This window comes from Perca fluviatilis, chromosome 11 (assembly GCF_010015445.1).
Source record: "Perca fluviatilis chromosome 11, GENO_Pfluv_1.0, whole genome shotgun sequence".
Lineage (NCBI taxonomy): Eukaryota > Metazoa > Chordata > Actinopteri > Perciformes > Percidae > Perca > Perca fluviatilis.
Genome location: NC_053122.1, coordinates 37,682,827 through 37,710,435, shown reverse-complemented (window position 1 = coordinate 37,710,435; position 27,609 = coordinate 37,682,827). Strand labels below are relative to the sequence as shown.

The 27,609-nt window shown below is 41.3% G+C and overlaps 1 protein-coding gene across 6 annotated transcripts in view; it reads left to right on the top strand.

The window, feature by feature from the left end:
• Positions 1 to 27,609, top strand: part of LOC120567663 (partitioning defective 3 homolog) — a 351,607-nt gene that overhangs the window by 265,098 nt on the left and 58,900 nt on the right. For all 6 annotated transcript variants that reach the window (XM_039814627.1, XM_039814626.1, XM_039814628.1 and 3 more), the window contains 2 exons: positions 2,217 to 2,345; positions 13,810 to 14,091. In XM_039814627.1, the coding sequence (XP_039670561.1) occupies positions 2,217 to 2,345; positions 13,810 to 14,091 (411 nt within the window). The remainder of the gene's footprint in view (positions 1 to 2,216; positions 2,346 to 13,809; positions 14,092 to 27,609) is intronic.

The window sequence follows — 27,609 nt, the reverse complement described above, 5'->3', positions numbered from 1 at the left end:
GTGCCGGTTATTTGTGTGACGGAGGCGGGCGTGCCCAACATCATGTAAACAAACCCAAACAAAAATACTTCTAATACGTCCCTGAAACAAACCGAGCACTCAGGAGAATATTAGGTTGTATAAAATATATGTTGCATGTAGGGCTGTAGCGATACACTAATCTCACGATACGATACGATACACAATATTCAGCTCACGATACGATATATATCACGATATTCAGCCAACGATACGATTCGATATAATTCGATACACTTACATCATTTTCTAAAAGATTTAAAGGGGACAGAGTGATTTTGGTGACATCTTGTGAGTGTTCCATTTACTTGGATTTAATTAATTGAACTGAAAACATCAATTACACAATATATGTCTCTGACTGGACAGAGAGTCTACAGCAGGGATCATCATCTACATTTTTTTCAGAATTCTTCTAAGCACTCTGGCGGCCGGACTTTCAAATAAAGAAAATAAAATGAATTTTTCCCTACTACGCCTATTCTTGTTCGAAATTTTCACTTTCTTACTGAATTAATTTTTTTTTTTACATGTATTAGTGTGAGCAAACTCCTAAAAAACATGGAAACTCCATAATGATAACTGGCTCTTTAATTAGAAAATGATCTGAGACTAGGAGGCAGTTCACTGAGGAGTGATGGTTAAAGTCTGGGATTATGGAAAAATTATTGTAGTATGCAGCATCCTGATTGGTGGAAAATGCTTGCAGAAAGAGGCTGTTGTCAGGTAAACATGTTACTGTCAAAGAGGCTGAAGCAAAAAGTTGACGTGGAAAAGCCAAAAGCCCAGCTTTAATGATGAATGACTGATAAGCAGGCTATGCACTCGTCATGTATGCCTCATTTGCAATGAAACGATGTTGTTGCAAAATAATAAAACCAGCATCATCATCATCACTCGAACATAACGATCGCGTCATTCACGTGTATATTAAGTAGCTCCAGATTGTCCGCTCTAGCGGAGGGTTTGGTTTGTTCAGCCAGCAGTGAGGTTTGCAAGAATTTGTCCAAATGTCCAGATTCCCGGCAACCTAAGATAAACAGTTAGACTACAAACTGACAGCTTTTGTTTTAGCTTGTTTGTAAAAATTCGCTATTTGCAGAGTAGAGCTGTGTTTGCGTAAAACAGCGCGATGGACAGAGCAGATTGAAATATGGCTTTCTACATGTTTATGCTGGTCTACACAGGGGAGTGCATTGATAAGTATTGACTTTCTACTCACGAAGGTTTAATTGTAGCCTATTTACAGAAAAGAGACTAGCGTGAGTTCATCTGCCCCAGCAGCCGTTGATTCTGTACAGCGATGCCCGAGCTCCACACACACATCTCGGCTCAGCTGTGTGTGTGGAGCTCGGGCATCGCTGTACAGAATCCCGGCATGTGAATAGAGATGTAAATACAGGGGGCTGTGTTTTTGCCATAAATGCTTGAAATGATAAATAACAGAACGCATTTTTTCCTCTTTACATTTTGTGAATTCATGATTATTCTGGGGGCCAGACTAAAAGCTTTGGCGGCGGGCCGCCAGTTGACGTTGGCTGCTCTACAGCGACACTAGCGGCTGGCTGACCAAATCGCTCTTCCTGGTAAACACGGGGGATTTGAATGGGACTTATGTATCGATACTCGCGGCTTAAAAATCAATACTTTTTTTGGGGAAAAAATATCGATTTATATCACAGAATCGATAAAATTGCTCAGCCTTAGTTGCATGTTAACTTTCCACTGTTTAGAAACCAAAGCCTGCTCCATTTTCCTATTTAGTTTCTGCGGGTGCTTCTTTTTCTCCTCTGGGAAAACAGGACCGTGTTGCATTGTGGTATATGGGAGTAAAATGTAGGGTACATCGTATGTACACTCAAATTAGCAGTGCATTGTGGGTATTTGATAGGGAACTGTATAGTAAACGAAATTAACCGCTGAGAATTTGAACACCGCTACAAAATGGTGAACACACTATATAGGGAACTATTTCTGTGTTAGGGAACGGTTTAGAACACAGCTTGTGACTTTCCATCCACTCACTGATCCTGTCCTTCTCCCTGGGAGGAGAATGATCTGCTACTGCAACTATACCAGTGACCTGGGAAGAATGATTGACAGCTAAAACCAAAAAACTCAGAAAAATACAGTTTTGTTTTTCATCGTTTTAGTTCATTATTATTTGAATTGTGCGTTGTTGTTTTTTTGTATCGCAGGTTTGGGAAGCACCGTAAAGACGAGCGGCCGGGAGAGAAGCTGGATCGTAAAGGCTCCAGCAAGTGGAGGGTGGATGAGACGCAGGTTTCAGACGAGGAGATGATGAAGATGAGGATGGAGCAGGAGAGGTAAGGTCTTCAGGATGTAGCGGCTGTTTTTCTGCTAAGTGCTGCAGTGGTAACGGTCCCTTTGTCTCTGGACTCTCCTGTGCTCTTCTACCTTTGGGATCAAAGGCCGGGAAAATGTCCCAAAAAAAGAGTTTTTATGTTTTCTCTTGGGGATCACTCAGAGTTTTTAGCCCTTGTGTTGTCTTCCCGTCCACCATGAACTTGTTGTTCTTCCAGGTAAAAATTGAAAATGAACTTTTTTTGTGCTTTTTCCAATGTTTTTGATTTGGTCACTTATATGCACCACTAACGCCAACTTGTGTTGGTTTAGTAATACCTTTTACACTTTTCTTGGAACATTGTTCAACAAACCTTATTTATGTAAAATTATACCGCATTTTTTTTGTTAAAAAAAAAAACAGAAATTATGAATTAACTTGCCTAATAGTTACGACAAGAGGATGTTGAGTTGATCACAGGCTGGTTTTTATGTCAAAGTTTAGTCAGGATGCTGTTTTGGAAGCATTTAAACCTTTTTTTTTTTAAATACTGTACAGTTCATTAATTTCACCTAAACAATGTTGTATGAAACCATCCATGTTATTTTTGGGTAATTTGGTTGAAAGAAACCCATATTTCTGATATAAAAAACTTGTGGCGTCAAATTTGACCCGAGGACAACACAAGGGTTAAGCTAAAAAAACTAAACAAAAACCCCCACTTTTGAATAATAAGTGCAAATCCAAATGAAAGCCTGTAGGTTCAATGGCGCAGCATTGGGAGCAATTTGGGGTTCTCGGTCTTGCCCAAGAACGCTTCGACATGGGACTGTTGGCCCGATTGGCGGGCGACCGCTCTACCACCTGAGCCACAGCCGCGCAAAAATAAGTGACATCCGGCGGAACCTCCGGCAGCATCGGAACACCCCATAAATGAATTGTTGTCGATATGGACTAATGGTTTAATAATTGAGGAATTTGTGTAATAAAAACAAAAGAGTAGATGGTTAGAGCCCATCAATTTTGAGTCTTTTACTGTTATCAGGTGGGTACCCCAAACCAAACAGGCCCAAAGACAGCCTGGCTTTTGGTCCCTGCATCACTCTCTCCCTCTCCTCACCAAACTTAATGTCGAACGAGCACGTGCCAGTTTTTTGGGCCGGTGGTTTATAAATGCCAAGGCCATTACAGTCCTGCCAGCTAATTAATTCCCATGCTCTTGGTGTAGAGGCAGAAGTCGTTACACCTCCCAGTTGCTCGTTATGAAAATTTGGTTTGTAATTCTTTCTTTACGCCTGCAGAGAAGATAGTCCAATAATATGATAATAGCCAAGTCTTTATTTTTAATTGGCATAAGGTTAACGCAAATGCCATGTCAGATGATTTGGTTGTTACGCTGCATCTCGTTTCCGGTTCAGAATGCTCCTTTTGTATGTTAATCCAATCAGTTGCTTCTCTTGTCCTCAAATGTCACAGTCTCACACATTAATTACATGACAGAGTTTCAAACACGGAAACTTATTCGGGACTAATACAGGTACATTGAGGACACAGATACAAGGAGCCTTCTCTTCATTCATTCAGATTTTCTTCACTACACAGTGCATAACCCCTGTGTACTTTTTCGTATCCTACAAGATGTGAAGCATTTTAATCTTGAAATACTGCAGAAGTTTTTATGCTATTATCGTAAATCCAGATTATATTATTGACATAAAAATCAGTTAATCCAGATCCATTTAAGCCTTCAGTACCACAGAATGTAAGCAATTGATTGAATGCTTTCTTAAGCCACTATAGTATGTGATCTAATACTATTTGTAGCCGATAGGGCTGCCTCTCAGTACAAGTAGAAGTGGATGTAAATCTAGTATTTCTTCAGATTTATCTTTAAGACAGAGCCTCTGCAAGAGCTGAGAAATGGGTGTGTCAATCTTTTTGTGCACTTATTTGTTTATTTGTTTGTTAGTGTGTAATGGTGTTGCCATGTAGAGTGCCCAGGGCAAGAAAGAGCTATGGGAAATCAGGCAAAATGGTATATGAGGAACAAAAATCAGCCAAATTAAGGTCTGTGCATCCACAGAGCAGGAACTATCTTGGGATTGTCTGACAGTAGTTCAATGCATTAATTATTATGTTCAGCATTGGGTGTTTGGATCACTCCAACCAAGCGTATTTTCTCTCTAAAGCACCTGGAAAGCACAAGCGCGGCTCTCGTTTGTATTTCACCACTAGCTGAGATACACTGATATTGACAGGGAGATCCCACTGAGGATGTGGAAGACTGGCTGCTTCGGGGTTAAACAATGATCCAGTTAGCTGTGTTTCACCAAGCTGCTCTCCCAAGGTTCAGCCAGGAGCTTAATCCAGCTGTGATTGACTAAAGGGATAGATTTCCTCGCAGGTTTAAGTCTCAGGTCCCTGTGGGCTCCTAGTCCAAGCCAGACAGACATTGATGTTTGCGGGGGGAAATGTATGGTCATTTGAAGAGCAGATAAACATGCACATCATTAAAGTAATTGCTTGCGGTGAACACAAATGCATTTTATAATGCATTTGGCCCGAATCAGCTAGTGTCATTAATTAGAAACATCCACAGGAATGTGAATAGAAACCCTCCGGTCTCAGCTATTGTGTGATGCACCAGTGCTAAATCTTTGATTTTTTCTTCCTAAAATTGAGGCTTTTGCCAATGCTGATCCCTGAAAAAATAGATTTGGAGCATTCAGTTACTGACATCAGGTCATGACCATTGATGGGAATGATTTTGCTCTCAAGTTAAGAGGTCTGAAACACTTTCCTTTGCTTTGTACAGTGCAACATAACAGACACAACAAGGTATTCTACCTGGCATGTGTAGTTGCATCTATTTGATTGGCCAACACAGCGGCCATCTATAGCAGGGGTGTCAAACTCAACTTCACTAAGGGCCACACTTGGAAATAAGAATCACATCAGGGGCCATGTAGAGTTTGACATGCTTTTATTTAATCTAAGTCAAACATATTTGACTGTATTATTGCATGTCTCATATGCTGCATGCTTTCTCACTTAGTTATGTCGACATAAAGCCCTAAAAAAAAGTTCCTTAGCCATCATAGAGTTTTGCAAATCAAGCAAAAACAATGATTACATTTTTTTACAGCAACCTGTTTCACAGCCTAAATATGAAAACTCTCTGCTTCTCTGCCAAATTCTGCTTTGAGTGTCGCATAATTAGAGTCTGAAAAGAGTTTTCTGTCTTTTTGGTTTCTGCGCACAACTAGGCGGGCCAAAATCTATTGTGAACCTAAATTGGTATGCACGCCGGATCAAAACTTGCGAGAGGCCTTGAGTTTGACACATGTGATCTATAGCCAAAAATGTAATTTAGTCTTGACACTGATCAATACTGTATCAGTCTGTGTATAGTCTCGTTTTGCCAGACCTTCCTCCACAGCGCTGCACAGGAAGGTCTGGCTAGTCCACACAGCATTCCTGGATTGGAGAAAAACATGCTCTGGTTTATTGGAATTTCTTTAAAATAATCACAATCGTCTTGGGCGGTGCTTAAGTGCTGGACAGAGCCACGGTGCCTCTGCTAAATAGTCTCAGGAAGGAACTTGTTTTGGTGGAACATGTGTAAATTCAAAAGTAGTTTTAGTCGTGCAACAGAAAACTCAGATTGGACAGATAGTCTAGCTAGCTGTCTGGATTTACCCTGCAGAGATCTGAGGAGCAGTTAACCATAGTCCTCACAAATCCACCTGAAAAGGGTGTCGTCCGGTTCAAAAGGTTCAAGTTGAATCTACAACAGACAGTGTGCAGCATATCATGTAATTTGTCCCGATGAACTTCACTTGACTGAGACATTTGCTTAGTTCTGTTACTTGCTCAAGATAAAGAATATCAATGTACTCTTGTATTTCTGTACTATTTAAGTGCCATAGATACATTAGAAATTCCCCAAAATGTCCAGATGTACAGTATGCATATACAATAAAATGGGCCCTCTGTGTTGCCGGTTTAGCCCACTATGAATGATCAAAATCTTGCAGTATTCTCCTTGCATAGCAAGGGCTTCAGAACTAACTGAAGCTACTTGTCGCCAAATCATAAAACAATTCCAGATATCCAGAGTTATCAATCCAAAAGGACTTTCAGCAGCCATCTTATCCTGCTGGACCTTCTCCTTTCATGTACTTCCTGCCTTTCACCGTGGCCTATCAGTTGTGTCAGCACTACCGCTAAGAGGAAGGTTTATTACACAGTGGGTACAATAGCACATAATGGACCATTGTTCTGGCCTGATGTGGTAGAAAGGTCACTCGTCAAACACATTTCTTCTACCATAATGTCCCATCCTGCCATTTCAATACCCTTTTATCTGCTGTCTCTCCTTCTCCTTCTGCTATGCACCCTTTTTGTTCAGCCTCATCATTTACCCTTCACGCTGAGAGTATTTTCATCTCTCATCAAGGATAGCCGTTAGACACAAAGCAGGGTTTTCCTTACGTAAATATTTTGGGACTGAAAGGGCAATGATTAGGCCAAGTGTGGGTTTTCCTTCCTGTCCCATTTCAAGTAGCATACAATTGTACATTTTTAGCAACATTGCTTATTAAGTGCTTGTCATGTTGGGACTTAGATTTTGTCTTAAAGCAATACTCCTTTAAAGGTGGCTCTGAAAAGTTGAACATTTTGAAAGGTTTGCTCTTCTGTGGAAGATGGCAGCTGTAGTCACCCTTGATTCACACCAGTTGCAATGGATCCCAGTGGTTAACCAGTTCCATCGCAAAAAAACCCCCAAAACATTGATACTATTCACTAAAAGCTTTAGTGTGAAACTTTTTTATATTAATGCTCCACACAACTCTCTCTGTATTTCTCAGTATGACTATGTTCAGAAACTGGTGTCGTTCGGTGACTTTCGATCGCAGAAAATTGAGTGAAGCTAATGACCTCTTCTGAAGAGTCCATTGTGTTTATTTTTTTTTATCCTCTGTGTCCTCCTTGGCTACTAGCAACTGTGTGGAGGGGGGGTGAGGGTGGTGCTCGATCACCGAAGGCTTGTATCAAGTGAATGCACCGACAGTGTTGTTGTTATTACTGCAAATTCCTCATGAGGACGACAGAAACTACACACTATAAGTTTAAACAGCATAATGTACTAATAATAATCTTCCCCATCCATATACAGTATAAACTGGGTATGATCTAAATACAAATTTCTTCTGCCTAAAAAAAAAAAAGACTAACTACACAATTTCCAATTATAATTATTATAGTTGTTTACTTTTGCAGCAATTGGCTGCTTATGTACAGTACAGGTGAATGACAAAAGTGATAAATTGAGGTATTTATCAATATTTTGGTAGAAAGTGTGATTGCGTGAGACAGCAGAGAAGTGCAGTGCCCTGCAGAAGTAGCTCGAGGACGGATGACACTAATGTAAGCTTACGGGATGTGTGTTTGATACTTTACATGACATTTGGTTAAGTATACCTTTTAAGTATAATAGTTTTTCTTGGTTTTAATCGCAGTTAATATTAAAAACTCTAAGAGTGCCAAAAAGATTTGTTGACTTGAAAATTTCGATAATCCATTAATTGTCATTTAACATGGGGGAAAAATGCTGCTACCAGCATGTTAAAAGTGAGGATTTGCTGCTATTCCCCCAGATAAGATAAGCCTGTATTGATCCCTGAGGGGAACTTCAGGATGTATCATTCTAAATTAAATATGTTTGAGCTTTGGACTGTTGGTTGACAACAATTTGAAGACATTGCCTTGGGCTCTGGGACCTGACCTTTTTTTAAACTATTTTCTGACATTGAATATTGCAATTTTTAGAAAACATAGTCAACAGATTTGTGGATAATGGAAATAATCCTTAGTCCAAGGTTTTTCCTGATTTAGAATGGGTCTTTGGGGGGGGGGGTGGAGACTACGCATAACAGCAAGCGTGATCGGTCCGCGTGTAAAGGCAATGAGTCTGTTTTACCTTGTTTGACTGATATCTATTTATTTGTTATTTCTATCAATTTGATGAACAGAAATATATATTAAGCTTGAAGAAATGAAACCCCAATCACCAAAACTGCCTAAAAAAAAATTATATTAATATTTAAATACTCCCGTTAAAATCACCAGGGGTCTCATTTATAAAACTGTGCGTAGGATCCTTACTAAAAGTGTACATACGCCCAAAAGCCAAAAATGGCGTACGCCAAAAAAAAATCATATTTATAAAACCATGCATACGCACATCTGTTTATAAATCACAGATTTACAAACAAGCCTTTGCTATAAAATTGAAGATTATATATAATATTTATATAAAACACTTAGCTTTCTGCCATTTCCCTCTGGAAACAACCGGTTGCCCCCAGAGTGGCGAGGACCTGTATTTGGACCGGGATGGACCGGTTCCGGCGCGATGCCCTTTCTACTGGACCCAGTTCACTACAGAGATCCAAGAGCTCAGCTTTAGGGAATCTAAATCGGCATATTAGCCAGTCATGGTCCCTGAAGTCTGTTTTTCTCCAGATTCTTCCATTGGGGGTTAGTCCTCCTGCAGGGCCAGCAGTACCATCATGCAGCATTACACACCGCAGTATTTATGTCTTTACAACAACTTGTGATTGTTAACACCTTGCCAACACAGCATCAACTAGTGGTATCCCTCACTCTGAGATACAATTTGAAGACAAAAGAAAGTCTAATAGGCAAACACACTTTTCTTCATGCAGGTTTTGTTATGAACAGTATTAAAGTTCGGACTGATAACGAGGACATTAAGGGTAACGATTGCGCAAGAGCTTAACGGCTGTATTTCCAGACTTTGACATTTGATGATATATGCACAGTTTTAAAGACAGATATTTAGTTATTTACACTGTGTTCTGCCGTTATCTAATGCTAGGGTATTTGATGCTATCCTGTATTCCATGCAGTCGGACCATCTCCTCCACCTGCGCTCCGTAGCGGACAATGTGATGGCGAGACAGCACCGATTAAACATTAAGAACACATTTTTTGTTAAGATTTGAGTTGGATTTTACAAGGTGTTTATGGAACAATTATCACTCAGTACAAGCACAAATAACACTGCTGGATTTAATCTTCATGGTAACGTGGATGATATGGAGTGAAGAAATGTGTGTGAGGCATCAATACTAGAAAATATTACGAGTAATCATTATTCCCACATGTACTTTCTGCAGTCTGACTTCAGTTGACCACCTCACCATCTGCGTCGCCACTTTCCATTCTCTCCAAAATGTGCGTACGCATGGGTCAGAGTTTGCGTGGAGAACCGATAATTGTCCCGTCAAGTTAGTTTTTTATAAATCACAACCTTTGCGTGGGAAGTGGCGTACGCATATTTTCAGCCCGTTTGGTGCGTACGCCACATTTTTAAATGAGACCCCAGGAGAGTCTGGTACATCCTGACTCTGGTGAGTAAAACTGAGATTAGCGCTATTATTCAAGTTTATGTTCTGCTTGTTTAACGGTTGTTTGGTAAAATCCAATTAAACACATTCAGAGAAGGTTTGAAGTGCTATTTTTTTCCTCTCAATTCCTATCATTTGGGCGCTGGTGATTTTCCTTTGGTGCTGGCTAAAACCTCTTGGGGAGCGCCAACAAATTCCTCTATGCAGGAAAAACCCTGTTAATAGTTGCATCTCTGCACTTCAACATACAGTATACATACAGTATATTTCAGACCTGTTTTGACTCCACAAATGTAGGTTGCTGTCTTTTTTTCAATACTTCAGCTCTGAGTTTGTGTCCTTTCTCAAACACACACACACACACACACACACACACACACACACACACACACACACACACACACACACAACTGGTTTAAAGCTGCATCCGTCCCCACTCAGAAACTGGCCCCATTGACCCGTCCAGTGCCTCGTTATTGGAAGGGGCTGCACGGAGAAGGCCAGGCACTGGATTGGTATGTTGGGCCTTATCTTATCAGCCACTGTGCTTGTGTATACAATCAGTAGCTGCTCCCACTGCCACTGCTGCTGCTTTCTCTGATGGAAAACACTGTTTTTTTCCCCCCTTTGGGTTTAAAGATAGATCCCTCGAGGGCCTTGCTTCCTTCTGCGCTATTAGATAATTGCAGAGTCCACAAGTAGTACAGACACAGCTTGCAAGTCCACAAGCTTTCATGTGACATGGGTTAAGTTGTTGGAATAAGTGCCCATTTTGCAAAAAAGATTGCTAGCCCTGTCCAGATTCAGTAGGGAGCTGTTAAAGCCATCAAGTTCATTAGCAGCCTCATTTTTTTAGTAGTGAAGTATTTCCAGCCATTTATCCCTGTTTTTTTTTGTTTTTTTTACCTACCCTCCAATGGGGAGCCCTCCTTTTTAGACTTATTGTTTCATTATGCACAGCATGCAAATTTTCTGGAGGAAGTGTTTTAAGATTTTAGCCCGCTGAGTGTTCAGTGAATTTGCACCCCCTACCTGGCGACTGCGCCTGTCATATTCTCTTTCCCACCGCCATTAAAAAGGGGCCTGGAGAAAAGAGAGCAGTATGATAATTGGTAGTTGTAAAGCTCTGATAATTGGCAAGGCTGTAATTACAGGGCTGCGCGATAGGTAGTCCCCCCCCCTCCCTGCTATGGAAAATGGTTTTGCCAGTTATTCACAAGATAATGGCCTAAAGAGAGTGTCTGTATGTTTTCTCTGTTGTTCTGGATGTGAGAGGTGTCACAGGTGTGTGTGTGTGTGTGTGTGTGTGTGTGTGTGTTTTTTTTTGTGTGTTGTGTGTGTGTGTGTGTGTGTGTGTGTGTGTGTGTGTGTGTGTGTGTGTGTGTGTGTGTGTTTAAGAGACAGAAAGAGGAAAGCATGGTAGCTACAGTATGCATTAGCAGGACTCTGAATACAAAGTGCTTCCCTTGTATGAGTTGTTGTGGGGGCGAGAGACTATTATGCATTGTTTATGGTATTATTCATGGGGGGCATAGATAATAGGCTCAACATCTTCTCAATCTTCTGTAATGGGAAGTTGAAAAGGAACGATAAACAGTCGCTTGCAGATGTTGCCGTGGCTCGTCTGGTGTTTTGTTGATGTGACATCTGAGATTTACAGCGTCTCTCTGCGGCACAGTGTTTACACTACAAGGATTTAACAGCATAAAGCTTTTACCTGACAAAGTGGAAACCAGTAAGGTGGCAGTTTCAGTTTCCCACAGAGCAGTATGAACCATGATTCATAAAGAAGTAAAGTCAATGACTGGCAGTCATACATTTCTCGCACAGTACTAAATATGTATGTTTGTTCTGCCTGTGCCTTGCGACATAATGTGCTTTATGTCACTATTTTATGTGCTGTGATTTTGTGAGTTGATTGATTAGTGACCATCAATTACAAAGTAAACAGACAGTATTCTGTACAACAGGAATTATCATCATGTGCATTTACAAGTAACTGTTGGATGCGTTTGATGACCAAAAAGAACCAGACACGTTCACTTTGCAAACTTGGATAGCAAAGAGTCAACATGTGTCATTTACAGTCTTGGAACATGAGCAAACTGCCTTTTCAAGGTGGGTAATTTAGGTTGATAGAAATATGTATATTGTTTAGTATATATAAAGGAATGTAATCAGACTTGGGCTTGAATGGTCAGTTTGGCTAAGTAGCTAACCTACCTGTAGAAACTGAATCCAATTAGCAGTAAAAGCTCTTTCGTATTACCAACATCAGATACAGTATAGTCTCACGTTGCCAGACCGGTCTCCACAGCGCTGTGGAATAAGGTCTGGCTACACCACACATACACTCCAGGATAGAATGAAAAAATTCTCTGGGTTGTTTGCATTTCTTTAAACCAATCACAATCGTCTTGGGCAGCGCAGCGACGGTGGCTCTGCTAAATAGTCTCAGGAAGGAACTTGTTTTGGTGGAACATTTGCACCTCCGAACGCCACATCCAATATTAAATGAAGTTAACTGTTGACACAATACAGTAACGTGAGCTATTTAAATGAGCTGGTACATGGTTAAACCTCATTGGCTCTTACCAGTGTCTCTGTGTACTTCGTCCACAGCAATCCCACCAATCAGTCCCAAAACCTCCCAGTTAGAGAGGAAGTGCCCTAAACATATTCTTTGTAAACCTTTACCCTAAAGAACCAAGCAGACCTGCCTTGTTGCACCATCCAAATTTTCTTAAACTTGATATTTTCAGAATGTAGCTTGCTAGCTCGAAGTTTGTTGTTGTTGTTTCCCGAAACAAACAAAATTTTGCAATGCAAGGGACATCCGGCGCCTATTATCCAGTAAATGAACTGACTTCGATCCAGACTAGTTACAGTACATATTGACTTTTCATTGGGCTTCAGTCTAATGCCACTTTAGTTCTTTGGCTCCAGTAGTCCAGGCTGAATTCAACAAATGAAACTTGTTCTGCTGTAGAAATACTTTGGAAAGCTAAAATACAACACGGTTATAATATTTACAATGAAGGAGTCTAAACCTATTCTTCTCCCAGTCTCCCCAGTCTTCCCCATTATACAGAAAAATTAACAATAAAAATAGGTAATGACTATGATTGGCACCTAAGCCATACTTTCAAACCCTGTTTAAAACTGTCTGTGCTTCTTACTGTGTTGAGTGTACCAGGTAACCGGTTCCAAAGGGTAGTTCCAGCATAAAGAAAAGACTGTTAGATCTGGGGGGTAAAAAATCTGTTGAGCTACCCCTAGTGAAGTACCTGTGAACTTCATTTACTCTAGCAGACAATGCAAGACCAAAACACTTTTTTTTTTTTCTTCTCTCCAAAAGCAGCCCCACACTACACAGAATGCTACTGTTTCTGACCTACCATTGTCTTTTAGACCAGAACAACCTAGTATCAAAACCAGGGATGCACCGAATCCAGGATTTGGCTTCAGATTCGGCCGAATATTGGGCTTTTTGACGGGGTTGGGTTTCTGCCGAACCTTAGAATTTTTTTCCACCGAACCGAACCCTACGCTTGCGCTACGCTGGTCGATGTAATGACGGCGTCGTTGATTACGGGAAATGTGTTTCCGTAGGTGGAGCGTTCAATGCAGTAGGCTGTGAGAAAGTGGAAATGGAACTGGTGAGCAGAAAAAGTTGTTGTTTGGCAGAACTTTCAGTCAAAAGAAGGCCGTTCAAGTCCAGCTACATGTTCAATCTGCAATGCTGATTGGTCTGGTGGTGGCGAGGACCCTAAACTATACACAACATGGCCGCTGTTACAACATCTGGTATGAAACATCTGAAAGAATACGAGTTGTGCATGAAGGAATCTCCAGACAGCAGCCAGAATGCTGCAACTTCAGGTACGGCAAAGGAAGGTTGTTTACTGGACTGAGGATGGGAGGAGGATTCGGTATTCAGTTTTGGATTCGGCAGAATCTTAACCAATGGATTCGGTATTCGGCCAAATCCCAAACATCTGGATTTGGTGCATCGCTAATCAAAATGTCTGTTACAATCTTCCCCATCAGGATCCAGGCCAAGACCAGGGAGCTGAGGGAGCGCCAGGCCAGGGAACGGGACTACGCCGAAATCCTGGACATAAGCCGCACACCTGAGAGGGGCTCAGAAGAGGAGCACCCGTACGCAGGCATCAACCCCTTGAACAGCTCTGTGGACAGCGGACACAGCCGGCCCCACAGCCCCCGGGATGATTACCCCCACTTCCATCCACACCACCAGCACCAGCACTCCGATTCCCACTACACCCAAGTCAGCAAAGCCCGCAACGACCGGCCGCCTTCTGCAGACAGGTAGGGCTGGATTTCTGCATTCCAAAAGAGCCAGAATTATAAATATTTACTATTATTCCAGTTTCTTTTCTTCCCTTGAAAAATGAATTATTTACTTGGCAACACTGAATGAATTCTACTGGAGTCACAATAAGGGCTGGGTATTGTTTTCGATACCAATACCGTGACCTCGATACCGGTTCCTAAACGATACTTTTTTCCATACCAATTTTAGAAAACATAAATATTACGGCACAAATCTTTTTATGTATTTTTCAGCTCCTACTATGTGAGCCCCGTCTCTATGATAACGTAGAGTTCAATCGTAGACATTATTAGATCTTGGTAGAAGCATACTGCGTGCTTATTGGCTCACTGACGCTGATGAGATTTAAGGATAAAATTGGGTATTGAATGACGATGAGGAATTTATCAATACTCAATACTTTAGAGGCAATTCCGTCATGCCTAAAAGGTATTGATTCTGTACCCAGCCCTAATTACCATCCCCCTCAAAAGCTATTTCCGCACAAGCCAGGTGAAGAGCTACCATTCATGGTTCAGCAACCTTTTTACCTCCAATTCAAAAGCCCAACCCAGTCATGGGATGTCAGTTAAAGGTCTGTGCAGGCCTGATTCTGCCTCGCATTCCCAATCTTGGTAACTCTGAGGCAGCATTATTACGCAGAGATGGCAGACTGGCTATCACACCTGGAGGAGAAAATAATCACAGCAACAGAAGGCAGGCGGTAAATGTCAGCTCGCCGACTGCTAGGCACAATGCACCGTTCTCTGGGGTGGGTGGGGGGAATACTCAGGGGAGGCAGTGAGTGAATGGGAACCTTTTGAATATCATTCTCTCTTTCTGTTTCCCTTGACCTTTCTACCTCTCTTCCCCCCCCCCGAGCTACCAACATGTCATGATTGACAACTCATTTTAAAATGATCACCCTGGCCTGGTGTGGTGATCCCTTTTTTCTCTGTGTATCTACTTTGTATTCGTATACAGCAGCCGAGTGGTATTATAAAAACTTATAAGCCAAAGCTTTAGTGACAGCTGGCCAAAAGCCTGAATGTTGGAAACGCCTGCGTCCTAGCAGCAGCAGCAGTTTCTCAGCACTGCAGGTCTGCGCTGAGCTGCTTTTCGAATCCTGCTTCGATCAATGAACGGAGAGATCCGTAGCCGTAGTAGATGGATCTGGGAAACTTGAAGCCTGCAGCATAAACCTAGGCAGTGCAGGCGATTGAATGGATGGGTTTGTCTTAGTCGTGGTTTTCACACATCCCCAGATGGCCCCAGCAGCCTGTGTGTACTTCAGGAGTGCTGTAGCTCCATTCATAATTCATTGTGCTGCTGTTGTCACAGTATGTTTTTTTTTTATGAAATCCCTGATGTGGTTCTGTGTGAAGATAAGCAGATGCACAACAGCAGATAACGTACTAGCATGACCGGTATTGAGTCCTATTTAATTAGGTAAGGGAATTCACTCATGATTTAGACTCTAATCATCATATTAAAGTTAATCGCTCACTCCTTCACTAACATAAGCATTTTTCCCCTTAGTGCTCTACTATGAGATTTTGTTTTATGCATCTTTGGGGCGAATACATTTAGCAAGAAAGCTGCCCCCCTAAAGCCCTCAGCCACAATAGCAAGATAACATATTGGCGATGAAATGACTCCAATGGTCTCTTTTTGTGATTTGAGTTTCCAGCTTCTCAAATGTGAAGATGTGCTGATTTTTTTTCTTGTGTGTTTCATCATTGCAACTTATTTTTCTTTAAGATAATTTTTTGGGCATTATAGTCCTTTATTTGACAGGCCAGCCGAAGACATGAGGGAAGAGAGGGGGGGGGGATGACATGCAGCAAAGGGCCACCGAACTGATCTGATCATGCGTGAAGTGAAAGCGCGCGAGCAGATCGTATATGGCACGAGCACTATGCCACCAAAACTCCACGAGGTGAAGAAGGCGTTAAAGCAACAATGAAATGCTGCCTTATTGACTTTCGACCAGGTTTTTGTTGGTCAATGGCGCGATCACTTCTCGCTGCCTCAAGATAGCAATACACCCAGAATGCACCTGAACACACCTCCCTGTAAGACCAGCACACCCACGGGCCACAGATGGGCGCAGGTGCATTTGCTATTTAAACGACGTGGGTGCTGGACGGGGAACTGACAACTGGGTCGGTCTTAAACTAGCTAAGACACTTGCGTCGAGTCGATAGGGCCCGTCATCTTTGTCTGTTGTCTGGAACGTATGAACTGCCTCGTGACTATTTGTTCACATTAATAGGTAAAATGAATAATCAGTCTGGAAGCAAAAAACAAATACATTAGTAAAGAATGAAGTCTTCAGTAGTTGCAGCCTTAAAAGAGATAACCATGACCGCACAACTTCAATAGTTCATTGCACTAGATTGCACTCCCGGCTTTGGCTAAATGTTCTACTGGGATTCGGAGACATAACTCTTTATTGCCTTTCATTTTGTTCCACCACAGGGAGATTTAGCTGAGGGAACATTGGTCTTTTTAATTAATATGAAAATACTTGGGCTGGACTTGTGGGCTTTTAGAGCACAAAATGTGTTCTTCTCCGCTTGGACAAATAATGTTCTACATGTGATAATGGACACAGGCGTTATACTTCAGTGTTAGTTTTTTATACTATATATCTAGGCCCCATTGCTAACCATGCTGCCCCAGACTTGAAACATTTGCTCTTTTCACAAGGCTTTGATTACAGTAGTGTAGGTACCAGGGACAGATACTCCTTAAAGATATTATGTTGCATTCCCAGATCTCCAATCTTAAGAAAAATATACCTCTTGAGAAAAGCAGGAAGCGTGTTTCCGGTTTCCTGTCTGCCCCCTACTGAACAGGAAGTGAATTAGACCTTGCCATGCCAAGCACAGGAGGGAGGGAGGGAGGGAGGGTTTGTTTGTTATTATGGGATTCGAATGGCAGTGCGGACTGATATCAGAGCTTAAGCATTGTGGAGATTTGATCAAAGCAATAACATGTCCTTAGAAACTGAGAGTGAAGGAAAATGTTATTTCGTTCCTACACTAACACATTTCTTTTGAAACGCCAGGCATGCCATGATAAGTTAAAACATAAACCGTTTAAGATTTCCTTTGAGTCAGCGTGATGCTTAGGATGTTGCTGTGTGCTGGATATGTCTTTTTCACTGTTCAAATTAGGACGTTTTTTAACGAGCTGAATCTGTGGGGGTTCTTTCTCTTTGTTGTAGAGAAGCACCTTGATCTTTTAATTCAGTATTTCATGATCATTTTATGCCCCAAATCATCTTTGATATGGCTTTGAAACTGTCCCAGTTTTATATTAGTGTTTGTATGGCCCTTTTGTTGGTGCTGCCGTGCTGTGATTGTCACAAGATCATGACTCCGAATCAAAGTGAAGGGGTCAAAGCTGTGCCACAGAGCTTCAGGATATAACCTCATCTTTTTTATTCACATAGCACTTATCTTAACTAGGTTACATAGTGATTCAAACTGCAAAAGTATATGTTACAACTGATCTTCATTTGACTATTTGACTATACCTTTGCTCTTAGAGAATTACACAGTGACCCATAAGTCATCAGAGTGGGAATGTTGTGTTTTATGGCGCTTTATTGTATTAGTTTGTATCTTGTTCTGTTTTGTCTGTATTTTCTTGTTGGGTTCTGAGTTTGGCGTTTTAATATATGTAGCTTTTTTTTTTAGTTTGTATTTTGTAATCTCACTTGTGTATTTGTTGTTGAGTTTGATGTATTGTAAAGGCCCATCTAGGGACGGGCATTGCAATTTAGCTTAGGCAATACGTGCTGTGGTGTGTGGTACTGGTTGATGCTACATACTTTACAAATAAACATACAAATAATGTATGAGAGTAATACAGTGTGAGACTTTAATATGATACAGCACAACAAGGCCTTTGTTTCTGCTACCACGACTCTTAACTAGGGATCGACAATTATCGGCCTGGACGATTATCGGGGCCGATATTTGGCAATTTGCAGGTTATCTTTATCTGTGTTTTATTTTACCGATAAAGTTAATTAATTAAAAAGTGCGCTACTCTGGCTCCGCTACAGCTCTGTAAGCAGTCTGCAACACCTGCAGACAAACTGATAGCATGTTAAAACTTCAGGAAGCTAGTTTTTATTTATTCCTTTTTTTGACTGTGTATTATGTTTCAGTTTGATTAAATAATTGCTTAAAGCATTTAAACAAACTTTTGTGTTGGAGTATGTAACATTCCAAAATGTTAATTTTGAGTAGATGCAAATCAGTTCCAAATATCGGTTATCTGTTTCATTAACTTCTAATAATCGGTATCGGCCTTGGAAAAACAGTATCAGTCGACCCCTACTCTTACCTGTTCCCACTACTCGTGCTACTCATGATAATAATCATCAACATGTCATCACGATCTTCCTGAAGCATGTCCTCCAAACTGGTGCCGAGAGGAAATCCCTGCCTTAACCCTGGCACTGTCACTTCCCTACACAACCCATTTAATAACTGGACCAAAGTTCTCTTCAATGTCCAAATGAGAATACCAGAATATCACCCCCCACCACCACCACCACCACCACCCCCCCGTGTTACTTCCCCCTGGGGCAGTAAAACGCACAATTGCCTTTCTTAGCACCGCAATGATTGGCAGTCAGAGAGGAAACAGGGAAAAAAAGACAACATGCAGCTGCATAAATAACCATTTGAATTCATTTTTAATTGCCTCTTTTTCCTTCAAACGTAGCGCTGTCAGAAATGTCTATTTAACTGCGGAGGGTTTGAAAACAAAAACAACTACAGAGGCCAGGAGGCGCTTCAGAAGCCTTTGGGGGAACAGTGGGCCGTTTCCTTTGCTTTAAGGAGCACGACCACGAGGACTATAGACTCAACCAGTCTGCTGCTTCCAGCCTCAAACAACATTTAGCTCTTTCGCTTCCAGGCTGCTCTGTAACCTTTACTTTGAGGATTAGACGTGTCTCTCAGATGTCTTTTATTTAGGTTTGAAGCTACATATTTTAACACAACAGTAAATTGGAAGTGGAACATGTTTTTTTACAGAAACACTTGATGTTTTAGTTGTTACTCTGCGGCTTGTTGCGTAGGTGGTACGGTGTAGTATCAGGTTGGGAACATTCTATTATTATTATTATTTTTTTTTTTTTTTTACATATTTCTGTTTTGGCTCTCAACCAAATTACATAACCTTGCTGCTGGGATACTGTTGGTCTTTCTTTCTCCCTTCTCAACATGCCAAGTAAAATATTGCCAAAAGCTGTGTTTTTATCTCCCCCAATGTTTTCCCACCATTACAGCTAAAAATATATATTTCTCACTAGGGGCCCAGTGTGTACCATTAGCATCTGGTAGCATTTGTCACCATGTTATTTTTCCTAAATACCTTATAGAACTGTAAATTGTGAAGTCCCAGGAGATGATATCTTACCAGCTCTGTAAGCACGCATGCTTCTTTTGGGCATTGCAAATTGATAATCTGAATTTACTAAAAACATACTTTAGAAGCAATCGGCGTGTCATTGAATAGCTTTATTAGCCCTCAACATTTGTTGTATCACACACCATCCCTGTTGTGTGAGTGTAAATGTGCAGAGAGCCAAGTGAATTAGCGACCATTGTTTTATTTCCCTCCCAACTACAAGGCAGCAGTGAATGCTGGGAAGGCTCTGTGGGATTTGGTGTGATTTGATTCTCCGCGTTTTCCCGAGAAGGCAGCGCTCTTATTGAATCGGCTCCATTACATTTCATCTCCACCCGGGGAATAAGGGGCCTCAGAGGGAGCGGACGTGGTCGTGTGTGTTGTATCACAAACACACGAGAAACAGCGACACAGACAAACAGACAGCAGTTGCCTCACAGCTTTTCACAGGCTGATAAGGGTGTGTGTGTATGTGTGTGCATGCATGCATGCATTTGCACTTGACTTTATGTAGGCTGTGTGCACACACTGTTCAATAGTGTGCATCTGTGCTTGATGCCGGCGCTCCTCTGTATTTGTTGGATTTTTGTTCAGGTGCACATGTGTATTTGTTGGAAATGTAGAGGAGTGGGATAGGAGGTCAAAGGTGTGGTGTGTGATAGAGAGTGTGAGAGACACAGATAAAGTACAGTGGCAGGTATGCAGCTGCACACAATGAACACAAAGCTTGTGCCTTGTGTGAGATTCTGTAAGGATTTCTGTTGATGGTGGTTGAAAACGGGCTGGATTAACTAGCAAGGTGGCCCCAGGGCAAAAAATTAGCCGAGGGCCCCTGTTGACCCCCGTTCCTCCCGCTTTTCTGTGCAATGTTTATGTATCTTTTTGCCTACACATGGCAGCTTCATAATAATGCTAACACAGACTCCGAAACCGACCAGTATACTGAAATGCTACCTGCACAACAATACTACCTGCTGTATGTCAGTTTGTGGTGATTTGAAAAAAACAGATGACTGGGATAAAGCTTGACCCTCCCACCTCGCTATCTCCTCTATTGGACTTTAGCGCCGCCCAGGCCGGTTGTGATTGATTTAAAGAAATACAAATAAGCCAGAGCGTTTTTCCCCTGTCCCAGAATAGCTAGGTGGGTGAGCCAGACCATGCTCCAGCGCTAGCACAGCTCTGTGGAGATGCGAGACTGCTTGTAGAGGGAATCAGAAAACTCAGTCAGTAAACTGGAGTCCACCTCTGCTCTATGCATCGTTTTAGCCTCTTCTAGATAATTTTCTGCCATACAAACTTGTTTCCAGCTACAACAGGCACAGCTGTTATGAGCAGACAAAGTTAGCATTTTGCTGATGAACAGTAAAGGATGTAGCAGCTAAACAGCCAGGTAATTTCCTCAGGAGTTGGTGGTGACCAAAACAGAGCTAAAAGGAGAGTGAATATTGGACTTGCATTCATCAGGTGGCCAAAAAACAACTTCAAATGAATGCTAATGATGCTCTGCTAGATGTGTAAATTAGTAGTTTTTCTAAATCAATTAAGGCCTTTATCATTCCAGTTTATGTTGTGCTTTAGTGGTTTGCAATTAATTAAATTATCACAAACTAATTGTCTGGTTGGTAATCCAGTCTGGGTGGAAATGTCACCTAAAGAGTATGCAAACATTAAAGCGTTAGGTCCATCTCATGACTAGTAAGACCGAATTTTGGACACAGTCCCAGACAGCTTGGACTTGATGCATTGCTCGTCCCTTAGAAATTAATTCAAACAAACCCTTATTTCATTCAGCGTTGAGTAAACACACAGCTAATCCAACATTCCTGTCTCTTGAGGGGCCTCCGAGACAAGGAGCCCCAGCTGGGGACAAAACACATCCAAACACCAAACCAATCCAAAAGCAAAGGAGTACTCCAAACTCACAACACACAAACAGTTTCCAAGTACACAAGACAGAGAGATTTAAAAGCCTGAAAAGCTTCAGCAAGCTTAAACATAATTTTGTTGGATTTACAAATGTATGGAGAAACAGTAGGTGACACTGTTTAACATTGTATGATGGGATCATAGAAAAAAATTCTATCTCACTCAGTATCCCCCATAATCCACTTACCAACAGACTTTATCTTTGTTGTTTAATTCACTCTCGTTCCCATGTTTCCGTAATCCCACACATCTGACTTAAAGCGTTATATGACTCTTCTTTTCACATTAAAGGGTTAGACATTATTACGTCATGCTTATTCCTGTACACTGATTCATTTCCTGTAGAACTGGACCAGCTATGCTTAACATGTCGCCCTGCACAATTTTGTTCAAGCCACAGAATCAACTTTCAAAATGTTCTGCAGAGTTGAAAACTAAGATTTGTTTCCTATTCTGTGTGACTCAAAGTCTGACAAATTCCTGGAAAACTGTGTGGAAAACTGGTTTGCTTGTTCTTTGCTGCCTGCTATTTTCTGCCAGACTAACTTGGAGTTGGTAGAAGTCACAGCTGTGACTTTTACCCCCTCTTCACTACCGTTAAAGACCTGAGAAAAACCAAGCTCGGTCACATCTTTCTGCGCCTCAGCTGCTCTGCTATCTGGCTCGTAATGTGTGAATAGACCAAGAGACAAGATGCTGGCTTTCCCTTCTCTGTGGAATATGGATGTGTGTTCTCACCACTCACTGAGCTAAACAGGATGTCTTACTACAGCTTGGGGAACATCTCTGCTTCAGGGTCATCACAAAATTGTCAAGGCCTGGTGACAAGAACAGGGACAGAATTTTGATCAGCTGCCGCCATACTTGGCCTCCTACATAACACAGACTTAAATTTTACCTGAGAAAACTCATGTCATCATCAGAAGTAGGGGTGCAACGGATCACAAAACTCATGGTTCGGTTTGGATCACTTTTGAGCCAACGATCGGATACATTTTTGGATCAGCACAAAAAAGGGGGGGAATTTGCATGATTTAATGAAAATGTAAAAACCATAACTTATAACAATAATAACTTATTTCACCAGTGCATTGCAGTTAAACAACAAAAACAGATGAGAGAATGATATTTTACGTTAACTTTGAATGCATCACGAGGTTACCAGTTTCTAGTAAACGCACCATTTTGTCACAGCAGTGACCAAGTGCTAGTTTGTGTCTTTAGCTGCAGACTGTTGTACGTCCCGGTGTTGAAATCCTCTACAGTGAAATACAGTCACTCTTTTACACCGTTTAGCTGTCAGCATTTTAACCGTGTTCAATCCAGCTACTAGCTAACGGTAGGCTAACGTTACCTGCTGCCAAGTGTAACAATAGTGTTAACTAGCGTGACGTGCAGCGATGCTTCTGTTGCCTTTGGCCTCAGAGAGCAGCGCATTTATGAGGCACCGAAATGAGGCACCTGAAATCTGCGTTGCTATTCGGTCAGGTAGATAGTTATTTAGGCACCGTGTCATATTAGCACCGGGATTTGGTACCCAACCCCGGCTTTAAGCCCCCTATTCTCTGGTAACTCAACTACCTTCTATCGCTGTAATTGCGTTGCCTTTATCTTTTCACGGCAACCCTCCATCTGCGGTTCACATGCATCGCGAACCGTGAGTACAGACCACGGATCAACTATGGGGGGGTGATTTATGAGGTAATCTGCAACACAGATAACAGTTTGAATCCAATTCAGAGCCATTACACAAGGAAAAAAAATATTATAGTTAAAACAAAAATGTGAGATCCATTACTAAAGAGTGTGCTTTATGTTTCCATGCTCGTGGGCATGGCCAGATTAGAAAGTTATGGGCTCCAGTTCGATATTTGGGTGCACGTTGTGTATGTGCGCATTACTGTATACCCCAAAAGTGTACAAAGCTGAGCACAAATGGTGGCTGATACTGTGCTATGTGTGTATCAAATGACATGGTGTATGGTTAAGACTTAAAAGTAGGTCTGACGGATCTCATGTCCTCCTCTGACATACTGCATTTTCAATATGGTGTTGTCAGATGATCTGCACATGACCATATTATATCATATCCTAATTTCTTAAGACAATCATGATTTTGTTCTGAGGAAACTATATTAGATGCATTTTCTGTCTCCCTGGTCTCTTCTCTTCCTGACTTCTGGGTTTCTGATGAGGTTTGTCTTTCTCTTATTATTGCGCAATAACAATTACTTGTTAACCATCAATGCATCAGTGTAGTTGTGCATTATGTTATGCTCGTTTGAGTGCTTTCAGATCAATTCCACAAGAGCTTCACTGACTCATGGCCTCCAAAAACATGAAAGAAAGTATTAAAAAAAGAATCACCAGGCTGTTAGTGATTGTTCCAATTTATCGGCCTAATGTTTATTCTTGAGAGTTATCTATTTAGTGTTTATTCAGACTTTCTTTAAGTTTTTCCTTTTTCAAAATATGTGAAGGGATTATTATCATTAACAGAGATTGTCATACTTCTCCAGACATCCTGTTCAAATTTTTAAAGAAATTATTAAATTAGTATTTTACAGTTTTCTACACAAGAAAAGTATTTATTCCACAAATGGCAGCTTCATTTTATGTATATATATATATCTTTCAACTACATATATAATCTTTGTTTCCCATTTTTGGCTTCATTTCCATTGTTTTGCGAGTATACCTCTCTATTCCTGCATCAAATAATCCAAATGGCTAAAGGTCTGTGTCTTCAGCCAGTAAGAGGAGCTTCAACTTTCACATTTGCGGTTCTCTATCTTGTGGTTTTACGGTAAGCTGATCGGCAGAATACAAAGCTCTTAAAGCGAACAAGGTGGATTCTATCACCGCTGCTCACGCCTGCTGTTTTGCCAGCCAGAGATCCATTAAGAATAATTGAAAATGGCTGACACCATCACTTTATCACCATGTCGTATACAAACAATTATATATGAGTGTAGGGCGTGAGATAGGTTATATTAAAGTTGGGTTCTGTCAGCCGCCATCTGTTCCTATATGGTGGAATCAGTTGTAGTGTATATGAGGAGAGACAGGCCAGTCCTAATCCCTGGATCAAGGCCAAGAGCTACAGGAGAGAGATATGTTCTGCCCCGGGGAATCCTTTATGGATGTTGGAGGGGACGGCTCAGTGGGTTTTTAGGGGTCATTTGGGTGTTCTCAGGTTGGAACGAGAGCAGGCAGGTGAAGACTTTATTTCCACAGTGCTCCTTATGCCTTTTGGAAAAATCCCCATTCAGTTTTTTAGCTGCTCCATCAGTTTTTGTTTTTTCCAACCAAAGATTGAGACTTGCAACTTGTTTGTCTCTTCAGCTTTTAGAGGGGGGGTGGAAACCCAGACAAACTTACTGTAAGTTGGTTTTAAAAAAGAACAGCCCGGTCACAAAACAAGGAAAAAGTTAAAGAAAGTCTGAATAAACACTAAATAGATAACTCTCAAGAATAAACATTAGAGATGCACTCAGTGAAAACTATCAAGGCCGATAAATTGGAACAATCACTAACAGCCTGGTGATTCTTTTTTTAATACTTTCTTTCATGTTTTTCGAGGCCATGAGTCAGTGAAGCTCTTGTGGAATTGATCTGAAAGCACTCAAACGAGCATAACATAATGCACAACTACACTGATGCATTGATGGTTAACAAGTAATTATTATTGCGCAATAATAAGAGAAAGACCAACCTCATCAGAAACCCAGAAGTCAGGAAGAGAAGAGACCAGGGAGACAGAAAATGCATCTAATATAGTTTCCTCAGAACAAAACCATGATTGTCTTAAGAAATTAGGATATGATATAATATGGTCATGTGTACATCGTCTGACAACTCCATATTGAATTGGACCCCTCTACTGAAAGAGAGACGGAGCAGGGACCCCCTACTACATCTATTGTATAAAATGAAGTAATAATAAACTGGGCCTACAGTAACCCCCTAAGGGTCCTGGACCCCCTGTTGAAGATCCCTGATATAGAATATGCATCATGTGGGAAGAGCACATGACATCCGGCACATTTCTAGATCCCCACAGCTGGAGAAAAATGAACTAGTAATTCCCCTTTAAGTGCATTATTGATGTATTCACACTAATGACGAGGATTATGTCTCATATTTATATAATGGGTGTTCAAGCTGGATATTCAAAACATTTTAATAGCAGACGACATGCTGCGATCACACTAAATAATGCCTCCCTCCGAGTCCTAATCAGGAGCCGAATTAAGGCTTTGATCCGAGCTAAATAAACATGTACAGTATTTCAAGATTATACTCTTATTAGTGCAGTGCTGTTGAGCATTCATCATTTTACAGTCAAGGGAAAGTATCCTCCGCTTACCCAGGATTTCCCTTAGTCATACATTCACATAGCCTGTGTGTGTGTGTGTGTGTGTGTGTGTGTGTGTGTGTGTGTGTGTGTGTGTGTGTGTGTGTGTGTGTGTGTGTGTGTGTGTGTGCGTGTGCGTGTGCGTGCGCGCGTGTGCGTGCGCGCGTGTGTGTGTGCACTACCCTTTAACCCTCTGAGGTCTAAGGGCATTTTCACGTATCTTCTTAAATGTACCTTTTTAGGGTATTTGCATACAAGTGATCCCCGTGTGTTTCATATCAAAATGTTCAGAACAAACTCGGCTTTCCTTATAGTGAGGTCCACATTTTTTCTAGAGCAATGTGTGAAGAGATAATTTGGCGCTTAAAGCTGAAACATTGATGTTCGCTTTTTGAAATTCCTCAAATCTCTTTTGAAAACAAACTTTAACTTATGATGCGTTTTGTTGTGTGTTTGAATTGTTTCGGTGCTTGAAATGAATTTAACAAATTCTTAGGTTATATATGATGAAAATAGTAAATACACCAAAATATCTGATTTTTCTCCCTCCTTTTTGGGATTGTAACTGTCTGAATTTGCAATGTGATATGGCTAACAGTGCTGCAGACACGAGGGAAAGCCCCAGGGGACACTCAAAAGGTATCAGACTGAACAACATAAACCAAGGAGTGATTAGTGAGGAAACTGTACGCACGCACGCACACACAACACACACACACACACACACACACACACAAACCTAGAAATATATACCCAAGACATTCCTGTGTGTGTGTGTGTGTGTGTGTGTGTGTGTGTGTGTTGTGTGTGTGTGTGTGTGTGTGTGTGTGTGTGTGTGTGTGTGTGTGTGTGTGTGTGCGTGTGCGCGCGTGCGCGTGCGTGCGTGCGTGGTATTGACCATGTCTGCTAGTGTGATGATGTCATCCTCTCCTGTTTGGTGCCAGACTGACTGTCCATCTGAAGACCCTCAGCGTGGACTTTTATTTCAAATGTCACACACAGGAAATAAAGTCATGTGCATGCCGTACACAACTACTCAATGTATTAAATGAAGCAAAAACATCCTAGGTAGAAAATAAAAAATGGAGAACATTATGCTTTAAGAGGTCAAAACCTTTTCATACATGCAGTAAAATACTTGGTAAATGTTGTGTTAACACAACCATGAACAATGAAAATGAATAAAATGCAGTTTAAAATGTATTTAAAGGGACATCCTACAGTATCTGATCCAATCAAGGAACAGGCAAACAAGGTAACAAAGAGAAAGAAAACCAAAAAGTATTTGCGATTTGACACCTTGTTCTCCTGTTGACGAAGTGAAATATTTTTTTTTTCATTTACTTTCCCCACATGGTTTCTCCAAGACAAATCAAAGATTCAAACTTTATTTTTCAAAAAGTCCACAGTGACAAAAGAGCTGGAAGCACAGCACAGCCATTAATGTCACAACTGTCTCAGTGGAATCCACTTAAAGTATTTAATATTCATCAGATCAAAGATTTGCCGACATTCTCAATAGCACTCTAAAAAAGAACTTAACTGCTGCTGGACTAACTCTGACAGTATGTTGCACGTAAGTGTGCCGCTGGCCGCTGGCATTCAGCTTTATCTCCCGCTGGGAATGGGATTCGGAGGGGGGTGGGGGGGGAGGCGGGGGTGTAAGTGGGGAACTCTTGGCCATTTGGGTTTTAGCACAAGGGCAGCATAAGAGCTCGGTGTAACCCTAAAAGGCTGTTGACCCACATTTAGTGTCATGGATGGCACTTTCCATCACTCAGCTGTCCGACTG